Source organism: Lactuca saligna, chromosome 5 (genome assembly GCF_052625555.1).
Source record: "Lactuca saligna cultivar CGN05327 chromosome 5, ASM5262555v1, whole genome shotgun sequence".
Classification (NCBI taxonomy): Eukaryota; Viridiplantae; Streptophyta; class Magnoliopsida; order Asterales; family Asteraceae; genus Lactuca; species Lactuca saligna.
Window position 1 is genome coordinate 122,862,953 of NC_136421.1, and position 12,863 is coordinate 122,875,815.

The following is a 12,863-nucleotide window of genomic DNA, read 5'->3' on the forward strand; positions in this document are numbered from 1 at the left end:
CACAATAAAAGTTTTATAACAACACACATATTAAGATGTTGGTGATTAACTTGATCTCTTTTTTTTTTTTTTTTTTTTTTTTTTTGCCAAAATTTCGAATCTAACTTCACATGCAATTCGGCCCTCAACCTAACCTAATTTTTCGATTAACCTTCACCCTTGATAATGTTTAACCTCTACAGGTAAAAACATAAAGAATTGACATCTCTATTTGTTCTATAACAATATAACCTGGGTAAGATGTAAGGCACGTGCACAATGACTAGTTTCTATCTCATATAAAGGGGTAGAGCATCCACAAGAAGCCCGATCAACATTGAATCAAAGCATAATAAACTACAACTACAAATGCTAAGCCCCAAACCGTTGAGGAAAGTATATTACCCACGAATACACCCTTGGGCAAGATTGATGTCACATCTAAAGTAACCAAAGAAGAGTAAAGAAATCTTAATGGGGATTTTAATGTAGGTTGACCATTTTTTTTGAAGTATGAAACCTAAAGTCAACCAAACCAAATAAATGATTAACCTCAATTTCCGTTTAATTTTGCTCATTCAAATAGTTCTAATGTTAGCATGTACATCTTTTGGACTACAATCAGACAAGCTTTCTATGGCTATTTTCATAATAAAGATAAGGATGTTCACGCTTTTTGCACATACAAAGTACAAACTTTATACCATCTTTTCGGATAACAAAAAGGGTAATCATGTCAGATTGCAAGTCAAACACAGTAAAACATGTTATAATCTGCCTAGCAAATAACACAACATGATTAATCGTTTCAACTTGCACAATCCCTCTACAATCTTTCTCTTCAAATCCTCTACACATTTTTCAACAACTATCTTTTTTTTTTCTATACGTTATAAGAAGACATTGAATCAAGAATCAAGAATGTACACGAATTCTATGAGGTAAAGGCCTAGCTACAAGGCTATCGGTTACCCAACCCGCAACTTCCCCATCATGTTTAGCATGATTGAATTCTCTTTCTACATATTCTAAGGATATTTGTAGCAATCCGCCAGGTGTACAATCGTCATTGGTGCTTATAGACTTCAAACCAACGTTTTTCTCCAACCAGTAGAGGTAACTCACATGGAACATTGACTTTAGCATATCTTGTGGTGTACATATATCTTTCAGTATCACCTATATTCAACATTTCATCATTATTTCCAAAAGCAAAATTAGAAGGGCTAAGGTCTAGACTCTAGATGCAAGAAATAGCAAATTAAGTTATGTTAATGAATGAAATTTTGTTTATTAATGATTGGAATTTATTTACTTACACAAAATTTGCCATTATGGTGAGTCAAAATGTAGCCTTGGTTTGTATACAAATGAAGCAATGAATGAGCATCGGCTCTGTTTTTCACAATATCTGAGAGCTTTGATCCGAGCACTAGACGTTGCTCGATTGTAGCAGCAGCATCTTTAGCATCGGTTGAGAGTACTCTATGCTCTTCTGCCTAATCACACAAAATCAAAACAAAATCATTTAATATTTACGTAAAACCCCCTATATTTTGGTCATTTTTACGGTTTGATCCTAAACCCTAAACCCAAGTTTGAGATTTTTTCTAGACAAAAACAAAATTGCAAAAAGGTCCCTGTGGTTTGTCGAAAATTACCACTTTGGTCTAAAAAGTTTGAGTAGTACTACCGGTCCGAAATTTTGATTTTGTTGTGGGTTGTTGAAAAACTTTGAAACTTTTTATAATGACGGATTTGCCCTTATTGTTAAACTAAATAAACTAGATGGAAAACGAAAATACAAAGGGTAAATTTGTCATTTTAAGAAAATTCAAAACAAATTGGTCCAAACTCAAAACAAATCATTTAATATTTGGGAATATATATGCAGAAAAGCCACTAATTTTGGCCATTTTTACAGTTTGACCCTAAACCATAAACCCAAGTTTGACATTTTTTCTAGACAAACAAAATTGCAAAAATGGTCCCTGTGCTTTGTCGAAAATTGCAACTTTGGTCCAAAAAGTTTTGGAGTAGCACTACCGGTCCGAAAATTTGATTTTGTTGCGAGTTTAGTCGAAAAACTTTGAAACTTTTTATAATGACGGATTTGCCCTTCGTATTTTTATTTTTTTGTTATTAAGAGTAATTAGGTAGGGGGCCAGGGAGTGGGGTGATTCTTTTCTTTTTTAATTTAGAAAATTGTTAGACTAAATAAACTAGATGGAAAATGAAGATACAAAGGCAAACTTGTCATTTTAAGAAAATGCAAAACAAATTGGTCCAAACTCACAACAAAACTTTGTGGACCAAAGTGACAACTTTCGACAAACCACAAGGACTATTTTTGCAATTTTGTCTTTTTTCTATGTCCATCACTTTGATTGAAGTGGTCACAATAAAAAGTTGTCAAAGTTCGGTGGCTTTAGTGGAATGTTTAGTGTTCAAATTTTAGTCCAAAGAGATCCACTAAAGGTTTAAACTTTAAAGCTACTCAACTTTGACCTCTTTTTCTATTGTGGCCATTTTAACCTTCTATAGAAGGTCAAAGTGGTCAACATAGAAAAAATGCTCAAACTTGGGTGGATTTTATTAACCAAACAAAAGTATAGTGGTTAAACTTAAACATCAAGAATGGTGAAAAAATAGTGGCTTTTTTGTTTATGTCACTATTTATTTACTACTTAGTAGACTTTACTAACTTCAATTTAGTTTTGTAGAAGCCTTTTTTTGGATAAAAATCAAATCGTTTATCTTTTCTTGCATAATAAGAGAGTTAAGTATGAATTTATGCAACAAAATTCGGGTTTTTTTTCCCCAAATTTTGAAACAAAGTACGAAATATGCAAAACAGGTTTTCCATAAATTCTTATTTATGCAATAATTTTTATGAAAAATCACAAATACAGGACCAAAATAAGAGGAAAAAGTTACGAGAAATATTATTGTGTACACATCAAACCATACCTAATTCATGAAACTATAAAAGTGACACTAAGTATATATGAAAACTTATACTATATCTTACACTTCTATAGTTCGAAAGCCAAAAGATATTCAGTAATTAAGAAAGTAAGAAACTTACATATATGTTATAAAAAGTAAAAACAAAAGACATTTAAAGTTTGACTTACTTTGCCAGCTGGCTTCAGACTGAGAAGTGGGAAAGCAGGGAAAAAGGGTTCTTCATCATTGACTTCTTTGACCGAAGGAATAAGACCACTTAGCAGATATTCACCAAAAACCAAGCCTTCATATCAGTCACAAAAACACAAATTTAGCATAAAAGGGGTAACTTTCTTGAATGCTATAATGGAGAAATAAAAAGAAGTAAAGTGTAATTTCTTGCATACCCTTTTTACTAATCGTGTAAAGGAACTTGAATTATATAAAGAAAAAAGCTGAAAAGATTAAAAAGAATATGGAAAAAAAAAGTACTTGCACGATAAGGATTCAAAGTCCTTAGTTGAATGGATTGATAAGATTTGAGATTGCAGAACATGTGGACCCCAGTTACTACACTAAAAGTAGCAAGAGCCAAAGGCGTTGAAGATTGTATGCAATTAGCTAATGCAATTCCAAGCATTATTCCAATAGATTTGCTCACCATTCCCTGAGCTTCTCCCTTTGCAATTACCTTTCATAATTATATTCAAAATCATCATACAGAGATTCATTATTCATATAATCATATTGACAAACATTAATCAAATCCCTTTTTCTCTTATCAATATGTAATTAGAAATTACCTCAGCAAAGTTCCTTTGAGCAGCAAATCCTGCATAAAAACAGCTCCTTGTAGCAGCCTATCATGTAAAGAATTCAACTTTATAATATAGTCTTTCTACAAAGAACAAATTGTCTGAAAGTTTTTGATGAATTCAAGAAAATACCTGAATAAGTGCAGCTGCAGATCTCCCTGCTCCAGCAGCAGCACCAATGGGGACAAAAAGATGAGGGAAAGCAGGAGTCAAGATTTCCATACCAAAAGCAGCGTTTTCCATGAAATCAGCAAACAATCTCCATCCCTTTGGATTCACATCAAAATGTCGCCCAAATTTTGACAAAAAGATTTTGCTTAGGTATCCAATTCCATCTTTGAGCACCCAATTCACAGCTGCAGCAGTTGGAATCGCTCCTTTCCCCAATCCAACAGCGTATAACAGCGACTACAACAGACAATCGTCATCTAGTTAAGCAAACCCTAATCCAAAATTGATGCAAAATTAAAGAATCAATAAGGGAAACCGAATAAATTAAACTTACTTGTGTGGCAAGAACACCACTGACTTGAGCGGCGATGCCCTGAACGCCTCTCCAGAGAGAATACTCCAGGTAATCGCTAGTAACACTGTTTGGAAACCCTTCAGGGAGCATCAAACGCATGAAGAGCTCCCTGCATTGAACCCACATATTCGGAATTATGTCTCCAAAGGACAATGTCGATGAAGCTTTCGAAGATGATGGCGATGGCCACCAAGCCCATGTTACAGGCGGAACAACAAACACGTCTCTGAAATGATCTGGAATGAGTTTTGTTCGTTTACCTCCTTTCACTTCCCAGATAACTTCTTCATCGGTAGTACTGTTTTCGGTCCCGGAAGCAATTGCGTATGCTCGAGAAGCGGATTGAAAGAGGAAAGTGAAGCATAGTGAAGAGAGTAATACATAGAAGAGAGCACGCTTTATATGTGAGTTTTCATCTTCATTTTCATTTTCGTTGTTATCATCGTCATCACCGTCACCAGACCACCGCCCCCACCAATTACTTAAACCGCCGCCGCCACTGGAACCGCCACCGGTACTTCCAGCGAGGAGAGAAAAATAGGGTACAGTTGGGAGTAATTTCTGTGGGGGTTTTCGTGAAGTAGGGAAATGCGAAAGGATGGGTAATGGTTTCCATGGCTGACGAAGGGTTGGAATTTTGGTGGCGGAAGTGGTGGTGTAGAGGAAAGTTGGACGTGGTGAGAGGAGAAGCATCGGTGGGTTAATGATCGATCGTGGCGGCGGCGCCGGCGAGAGAAGCATGCTTTTTCTTGCGGAGGTCAACCCGTACTCTAAACAACGGTGGTTAAACCCCTGTTCGGCTGAGCAGGCCAAATTACGGTGATGTGGAGTTGTGGACTTTCTTTCTTTCTTTTCCTATCGATGAAGAATGACATCAAATGACAATGTACTTTGTTACGGGTAAAAAAAAAAAAAAAAAAAAAAAAACATCCATAGATCGTTGTTGAACACGTTAAAATTAAATATTTACTAAAAATCATAGTTGTCAAAATCGCGATCCTGATCGTAGGATCGTACGATCCTACGATCCTATGTATGAAAAACGATCCGGATCGTAAAAGGATCGTATTTTTGGTAGGATCGCAGGTAGGATCGTAAAATCGTAGGTAGGTTCGTAGGATCGAGATCCGATCCGATCCTACCTTCCTTTAAATTTTTTTTTTTCAAATGAAATTTTTTTACCATTTTATGTCTTTTACCCTTTACCAATCTACCATTTATCATTTTTATTGTGACTTATGATTAATATTTAAAAATTTTTATAACTTTTGAACGAAAAATTAAATGTTTGAAATATTTTTTATTATTAATATTATAAATTAGAATTATATTCTATTTTGTGGGATCTTAGGATCTCGATCCCGATCTTATGATTCCGATTTTGCAAACCCAAAAACGATCCTAGGTAGGATCCCGATCTTGACAACCTTGCTAAAAATCCTAATAATTTATCCTAAATTATGAATAAATTTCAAATTGAAATTTGTTTATGAAAAAATCTCAATTACCCGTAAAAATGACGATTTGATTTATTTTTTTCGATTTATTGGTTTCATTACCCCCGGTTTTATTAAAGTCTCATTATTTTAATATAATTTACAAATAAATTCCAAAATAAAATTAAGTAATGATTTAGCTATTTTCTCCATCTAACATACATTTTACTGGGTTCACTGTTGATCTGGACATCTAGTCATTAAATTAGCTGATAAGATGGATATAATATGGTTATATAATCATACGTTTATCGTAAAATTTATGTACATCTAATCGGTTCATTGATGATTATGTATCTAGATTAGCATGAAACCGGTAAATTTTGTGTTTTTAGGAAAAAAAAAATGCAAGAAATAAGCTGATGACATAGATATACTAGGTTACATAAAATGATACAGGCAATTTGAAATTTCTTATAAACTTCAAAATGACGAATTTGTTGCTAGTTTATGCAAGGTTTTGAAAACCGAACCGATCGTCTTACTGGTTCGATGGTTCAGGTGGTCCAACCAGTCGGATCGGTCTCAAAATCCAGAAAAAACCAGATGATGTCATAATTATATTTAATTATATAAAAAATACAAAAAATGAAAAAAAAAAACAAATATTTTTTAAAAATTTCGGTTTTGACCGGTTCAACCAGAGCAGTTTTTACCGGTTCGACAGGTTTTTACCAGTTTTATCCGGTTCACATGAATACCGGTTTTTTAGCCTTTAAGAACCGGATCCGGAACCGGTTCCCGGTTGAACCGATCGAACCGGCCGGTCTGGTCCGGCTTTCAAAACATGGAGTTTATGTAATTATTGTTGTTTTTGTTGGTGCGTTTTATATTTCAAAAAATATACAGTAGATAATTATATCATTTTTTATGATAAACATAATATTATATAACTCAACATATCCATCTCATCAGTTTACTTAATTACTATGCATCCAAGTCAGTAATTACTATACGGGGAAAATGACTAAATTATTAATTAATGTTAGTTTGAGACATATTCATAAATTATAGTAAAATAATAGAACTTTAATGAAATCGGATAGGTAATGAAACCGGTAACTAGGGAAAAAAAAGGATCAAATCGTAATTTTTACCGGTAATTGAGACTTTTTATAAACAAATCTTAGTTTTTTTTCGTAAATTAAGGTGAAATATTATGACTTTTCCAGTGATTTCCTACATTTTATTGAAATGTTTCAATAAAGTCATTAATTTAAAAGAAAAAATATATATATTACCACTACTACTTTTGCGATCTTATAATGTGGGTTAACTTATTAATGTGTTTAATATATATATATATATATATATATATATATATATATATATATATATATATATATATATATATATATATATGATTTGACGACTATAACTTTTTTTATTTTGTAATTTTTTGTTAAAAACGATATTTTGTTTGAAAATCATTACATAGAATTTGAGTAAATTACACGAATGATCCCTATGGTTTGGGATAATTTGTGCATTTGGTACCTAAGTTATTTTTTTAACTTGGAAGATCCCTACTGATTATTTTTATTACGTGTTTGGTCCATATTGTTTGTTTTTGTTACGCGCTTCATCCCTATCATACCTAAAAAGATTATTATTTAAATAGGAAAAAATGATGTAGTATGTAAGGTAAGGTGAGAAGGGTGAGATTAGGGGTGTGTTTATTTAAATAAATTAAAAAAATAAAGGGAAAAATAGACTTTTTACGTAAGACAGGGACCAAGCGCATAATAAAAACAACAGTAGGGATCTTCCGAGTTAAAAAAATAAATTAGTGAGATTAGGGGTGTGTTTATATTTTTTTTCAGTTTTTTTGTATTTTCTTTATTTTTGTATTTTTTTAGGAATGGTTATATTTTCATAATAACAACTAATTTGTGATTTGAACATTTTAACATAATAACATGTTTTTAGGATTTTCAGTTTATGTTTTTTCAGGAAACCCCAACTGACGATATATGTCAGATGTGTTGCAATGCATGTTTATACTCTTTTGGAGAGTATGCAGTTCACTGTAAAGAACTCCTAGGGTTCAAATACAGGCACAATATGGTTATGGATGTTTCGTTCGACATACTTAAGCGTGTCAGGGTTTCCACCAAGAAAAATGCACATGTGAATTTCTTTATTGACCCAGCAGAATGAATGTTAACCCTTAAACCGACTGACATTTTGATTTTTAGATGGGTTGGATGGAAATACGTATGTATGGACCTTACAGGGGTATCCCCTCTCGTAGGCTTAAGGGTTGGCAGTTCACGGAGGGATAGGCTTCTTTAAAAGCTGTTACAGGAAAAATCACCAAACATGAGAAATCGTGCAAGGAAAATCACACGTGTTCATACCATTTGCATTTGATACGTTTTGTTTCCTCGTGCCAGATGCAATGGAGCTTCTTAATAAAGTACAATGGATCATCCATAACAATGTTATATCCCTTAGGTTTAAAAAAGTAATCTTCAAAAGAATTAATTTTACCACACAAAAAAGTTTAGTTGTGCAACTTGTTTTCCGTTTTCCATCTCACTCATTGTATGATGATACTAACCTAACCCGTAGCTTACTCATTATTTTAAGACAACGTGTAAAATTTTAAATGATTTGATAATTCTAAAACATTGTTTTATTGTGGGGTCCACTGTGTAATAAATATTTTCAAATCCTTCTTCTGGTTCTTTTTTCTCATCCATGTTGAAGATGAATTACATATTAAACTTTTTTTTAGTTTCATAGCTTCATAAACAAACAAATTCAAACAAATGAGAATTCACCTTAAATAAACAAACAGAAAGTAAGGGCTCTCATATTAATAATTGTACATTGGCATACTACACACTTAGATCTAGCTATATACCACCAAAAGAATTCATTAAGCGATACTAAGATACTAACGATACTAACATACCCTAAGTCTAACCAAAACATTTTTTTCTTTTTCTAATACTAATAAAAAAAATACAAAAAAAGAATGTTTTTAACAAAAATTTACAAAAAAAATGCCACATTTTAACAAAAAATGAAAAAAAAAATACAAAAACAGGTTATAGTGAGCGAATCTAAAAAAATATCTTAAAGTTATATGACTTTATTGAAAAACAAAATGCCATATTATCATAGTAACATGTTGAACTGATAATAGAGAGTCGAATCACAAGGGTTGTAGTAAAATTTTTCAAACTTATGGTGGTTTTAATAGAACAAATAATGTAACACTCGTATTCCAAATTGGTTAACCTTACATTTATCAAGGACCAAAGATAAAGTTCTAGAGGAAACTATGTGCTGCAAGGATGCCCACGACGTGGAAATGATTAGAAGGATTGTGTCACGTAGTGGCCACCATGATGTGGCCAATGATTTCCATGGCTTGGAAGTTGTTCTTGCCCAAGCTCATGATTCTTTTAGGGGTTGCTTCATATTTAAACCCCTCTAAGACATTTCTAGGGTTCATTACCCGCGTCCAACACTCTTATACCTTAGACAAACCCTATCTCTCATTCCCTTGGTAATTTGTGGCCTTTGTGGAGCATTGTTGGCTTTAAAAAGAAGAGAAAAAGGAGAGGAATATCCTCTATTGGTGGAACTTGCAAGAAACCAATTTCATTAGCATCTCACATAGCTTTTGGACCTTTGTAAGTGTCAAAGGCTCAAACTTTATGGATTAAAGTGGTTAGATCTAGAATATTGTCCTGTAATCTTCCTGTTTGAGCAAGTTTGAAAGGTAGGAACACATAAAGTTGGCGACTTTATGACTCTCCCATGAGCAACATATGTTATAGATCTAGACTTTGGTTGGAATTCTTATCATTGCATGAATTTTTGGGCATTTTTAGCTTATTATGACCTAAAATGTATTCTAAACATATTTTGGATATCTATGTTTATAATCATTCTGCCTTTATGATAGATTTGGTATTAAAAACCCTTCTTGAGTGGTTGGGTTAAAACCTTTTTCAGAATAAGGGCCTAATGGTTAAGACATTATGGTAGTTAGCTTTATTGGACCTAGGGTTGGAGATTTTGATGTCTTTGGGTGTCTTAATGAATAAAGTTGGAAAGTTTATCCATTTAGACCAAAGAATAGACCAGATATAAGCATTAGGGCTCTTGGAATCAATGAAAGCGGCCTAATCCATTAAGTTGTTGGAAACTTAGCGCCTATGGCATGGCCATAGATCTCAACGGTGTGGCGACTGGGAATTTTCCCATTTGTTCAATCGTATGAGGGCCACGACGTGGCCAGTGACTTAAGTCAACATTGACCATTGACTTTTGGGTAAGATAATTAGTTTTAGTATCTAGATTAAGGTTAGACCTTGTATGATGTGATAGGATGTTGTAGCAGCAATTGTGAGGCTTTGAGTTGTGGTTTAGCTTATTCGTGAGTCACGTAAGTCTCTTCACTATACTCATAGGTCGAAGGCACCAATACCGGCCCACTGGAATGTGTTATGTAGGATGCTAGCTGTCTTTGTGACTCTTACATTATTGTGTTGGGTTGGGCCTATTGGCATGCATGTAGGGATGGGCCCATTTGCAGGAGTGGGTTGGGCCACTTATATGTCGGGTTAGTCCTAATGTACGGGCCAGGGCAGATGTTATGTATGGTTTGTGGGTTTTTGGGGAACTCACTAAGCTTTATGCTTACGGTTTTATGTTTATGGTTTCATGTACTTCTGGTTCCAAAGGGAAGGGCCCTACATGACTGCACAACATTGACTAGAGTTTTTCGCATTAGCTATTATTGATCTTTACTCAGATATTTAAATGATATATTCACTTGGATTGGTTTTGGAACAACTTGTTTGTATTGTTTATGGTTTTTAAAATGAAATTTTTACTATGAATTTTTGGAATGTTACAAGTTGGTATCAAAGCTTTGGTTTGAGGGATTCAGGCACACTCCCGGGTGTGTCTGGACTCAAACTGAGGGATTGGTAATCTTTTTGAAAGAAGGTAAGTTTTCTAAAAAGATTTTAATAAAGAAAAAGGGGGTATGATGCGTGTAATCAACCGAGCTCAAGTAAGTGATTTCCAGAATACCCATACATGTTGATATGTTATATGATATGGAATGTTTGCATGGTAGGATAAGGCTAAGGATACCTTCAGGAATTTCATGATAGATTAGCCTGATTTATGATTCCTTGTAGCTTAGGAGGAATTGGATGCTATGTTAGATTTGGAATCTATATTAGTGGAAGTGTTTGCTAAGTGTATGCTTTAAAAATCGTATACGATTAGAACCATGTAGCCCTATAATGACTGATTTAGTCTTATTTTATGTTCCTTGTCTGGTTGTGGTCTTAGGGTAGAATCTTTTATTCTACAGACTATCTGATCCTATATTGTGTATAATTTGCATGCATAAGGCAACTGACAGTGTTAGTGGAAGTTTCTAACATCATAGCAACAAGTGAGTAAGGGATGTTGTTTGATTGTTTGTGGCTTCTGAGTGTTACTACATGAATGTTGCTTTCTTTGTGCTTTACTATAATCTTATTGATATGAGTTAGTTATTAAGTGAATACGTTAAGTTACATGTTATAAAGGTTCAATAATATCAGAGTGATTGATTTGGCCCTATTACGCAACTCTCGTCTGAGTCTAACCGTTGTAAGGTTGTGTCTTTTAGTCAAAGGATTATCTAAGCTTTGTTGCATGTAATTATGTTCATGAAGTAGTTAGCATACATAAGTGGGAGTCCTTTAGCAACTGATGGTATGGTGAGGTTAGGAACCTAAGTGAGCCTAGGAAGTGTTTTAGTGGGTTGTATGCACTGTTTAGCAGGTACTTGGAGTACCAGTTTGAGAAGGTGACTTAGATGGTTCGGGATAATTCTTAAGGAAATTATAGATAGGTGTGGAAGGTAGTATTGGGCTCGTACTAGTGAAAGCATAGGATCTATACTCAAATCAAGGAAAGTCACGGAGATTCTAGGAAGCCTGTAGGATGAGGAATTTTGTGGGTATGTTTTGATTATTGTATGGTTTCTTTTCAGAATGATGATGAGCACTCATGGAGGAGGTTCAAATTCTGGTTCAGGCTCAAGTGTTGATGCTGAGCCGATTGATGAGCAGATGCGGGAGTTCATCTCATCAGAGATCACCCACGGTATTTGGAGCAGACTCCTGTGATGTTTGGTACAATCAAGGGGGTTATGGAGATTTTATACGAGCATTGGACATGTTCTACACTAAGATCATAGTTATTATGGGAGCTCGCACTCTTTTTTCTTTCCACGAGTTTTGTGCTTATGGGGATCCCGAGTTCTTCAGGGAGAAGGACCCCATTGCTAGTAGGTGGTGGTTAGAGGATATGATGAATGCTTTTCGGATAAGCTTCTACCTCGAGGGGTCTTCTAAAAAACATAGCTCATGATTGGTGGGAGGAGGTAGATTTCACTTCGGTAGGCGAGGCCATTGAGACGATGACTTGGGATGAGTTTGTGAACTGGTTCAGAGAGTAGTTTGCACCAGCTATCGAGGTGCAACAGTTGACGAAGGAGTTCCAAGACCTTCACCAAATGACTGAGACTATGGCGTAGATCACCTAAAATTTAGGGAGAGGGCCTCATTGGTTCCGCAGTTGCGGATAAGGAGATGAAGAAGAAAAGGTATCATGATATGTTGTGAGATGATATTAGGTAAATTATGAGCATGTCCATCTGCAAGACCCTAGAGGACATGATTGCTAGAGCCTAGGAACGGGAGATTGAGTTGCAACCTCGATTGAAGCGTGAGCCATAGCAGGTTCCGACCACAGTGGGTCAGGAGAAGATGCTCAAGACTCAGGATTCGTGATTGGGAGGCTATCAGGATTGAAGCATGGGCCAGAGCAGGTTCCGACCACAGTGGGTCAGGAGAAGATGCTCAAGACTCAGGATTCGTGATTGGGAGGCTATCAGGTTCGGGGTCGTTATGCCAAGTGTGGGAGGACTTACAAGGGGAGTTTTCGTGATAAAGGAAGGGTTTTTTCAATTGCGGTCAGACTGATCGTTTTAGCAACGATTTTCCTTGAGGCTTGATTTCGATATGTTTTCATTGCAATCAAGTGGGCCACAAGAAGGCCGACTATCTGAGA

The 12,863-nt window shown here is 35.0% G+C and overlaps 1 protein-coding gene across 1 annotated transcript in view; it reads right to left on the reverse strand.

Moving 5' to 3' along the window:
- Positions 1-744: 744 nt before the first annotated feature.
- RUS1 (root UVB sensitive-like protein (Protein of unknown function, DUF647)) overlaps positions 745-12,863 on the reverse strand; it is a 31,967-nt gene continuing 19,848 nt past the window's right edge. Inside the window, exons 2-8 of the mRNA XM_078957206.1 lie at positions 4,249-5,124; positions 3,876-4,151; positions 3,732-3,788; positions 3,421-3,619; positions 3,117-3,232; positions 1,299-1,478; positions 745-1,158 (exon numbers count right to left, since the gene is read on the reverse strand). Coding sequence (XP_078813332.1) covers positions 895-1,158; positions 1,299-1,478; positions 3,117-3,232; positions 3,421-3,619; positions 3,732-3,788; positions 3,876-4,151; positions 4,249-5,124 — 1,968 coding nt within the window. The 3' untranslated portion in view covers positions 745-894. The remainder of the gene's footprint in view (positions 1,159-1,298; positions 1,479-3,116; positions 3,233-3,420; positions 3,620-3,731; positions 3,789-3,875; positions 4,152-4,248; positions 5,125-12,863) is intronic.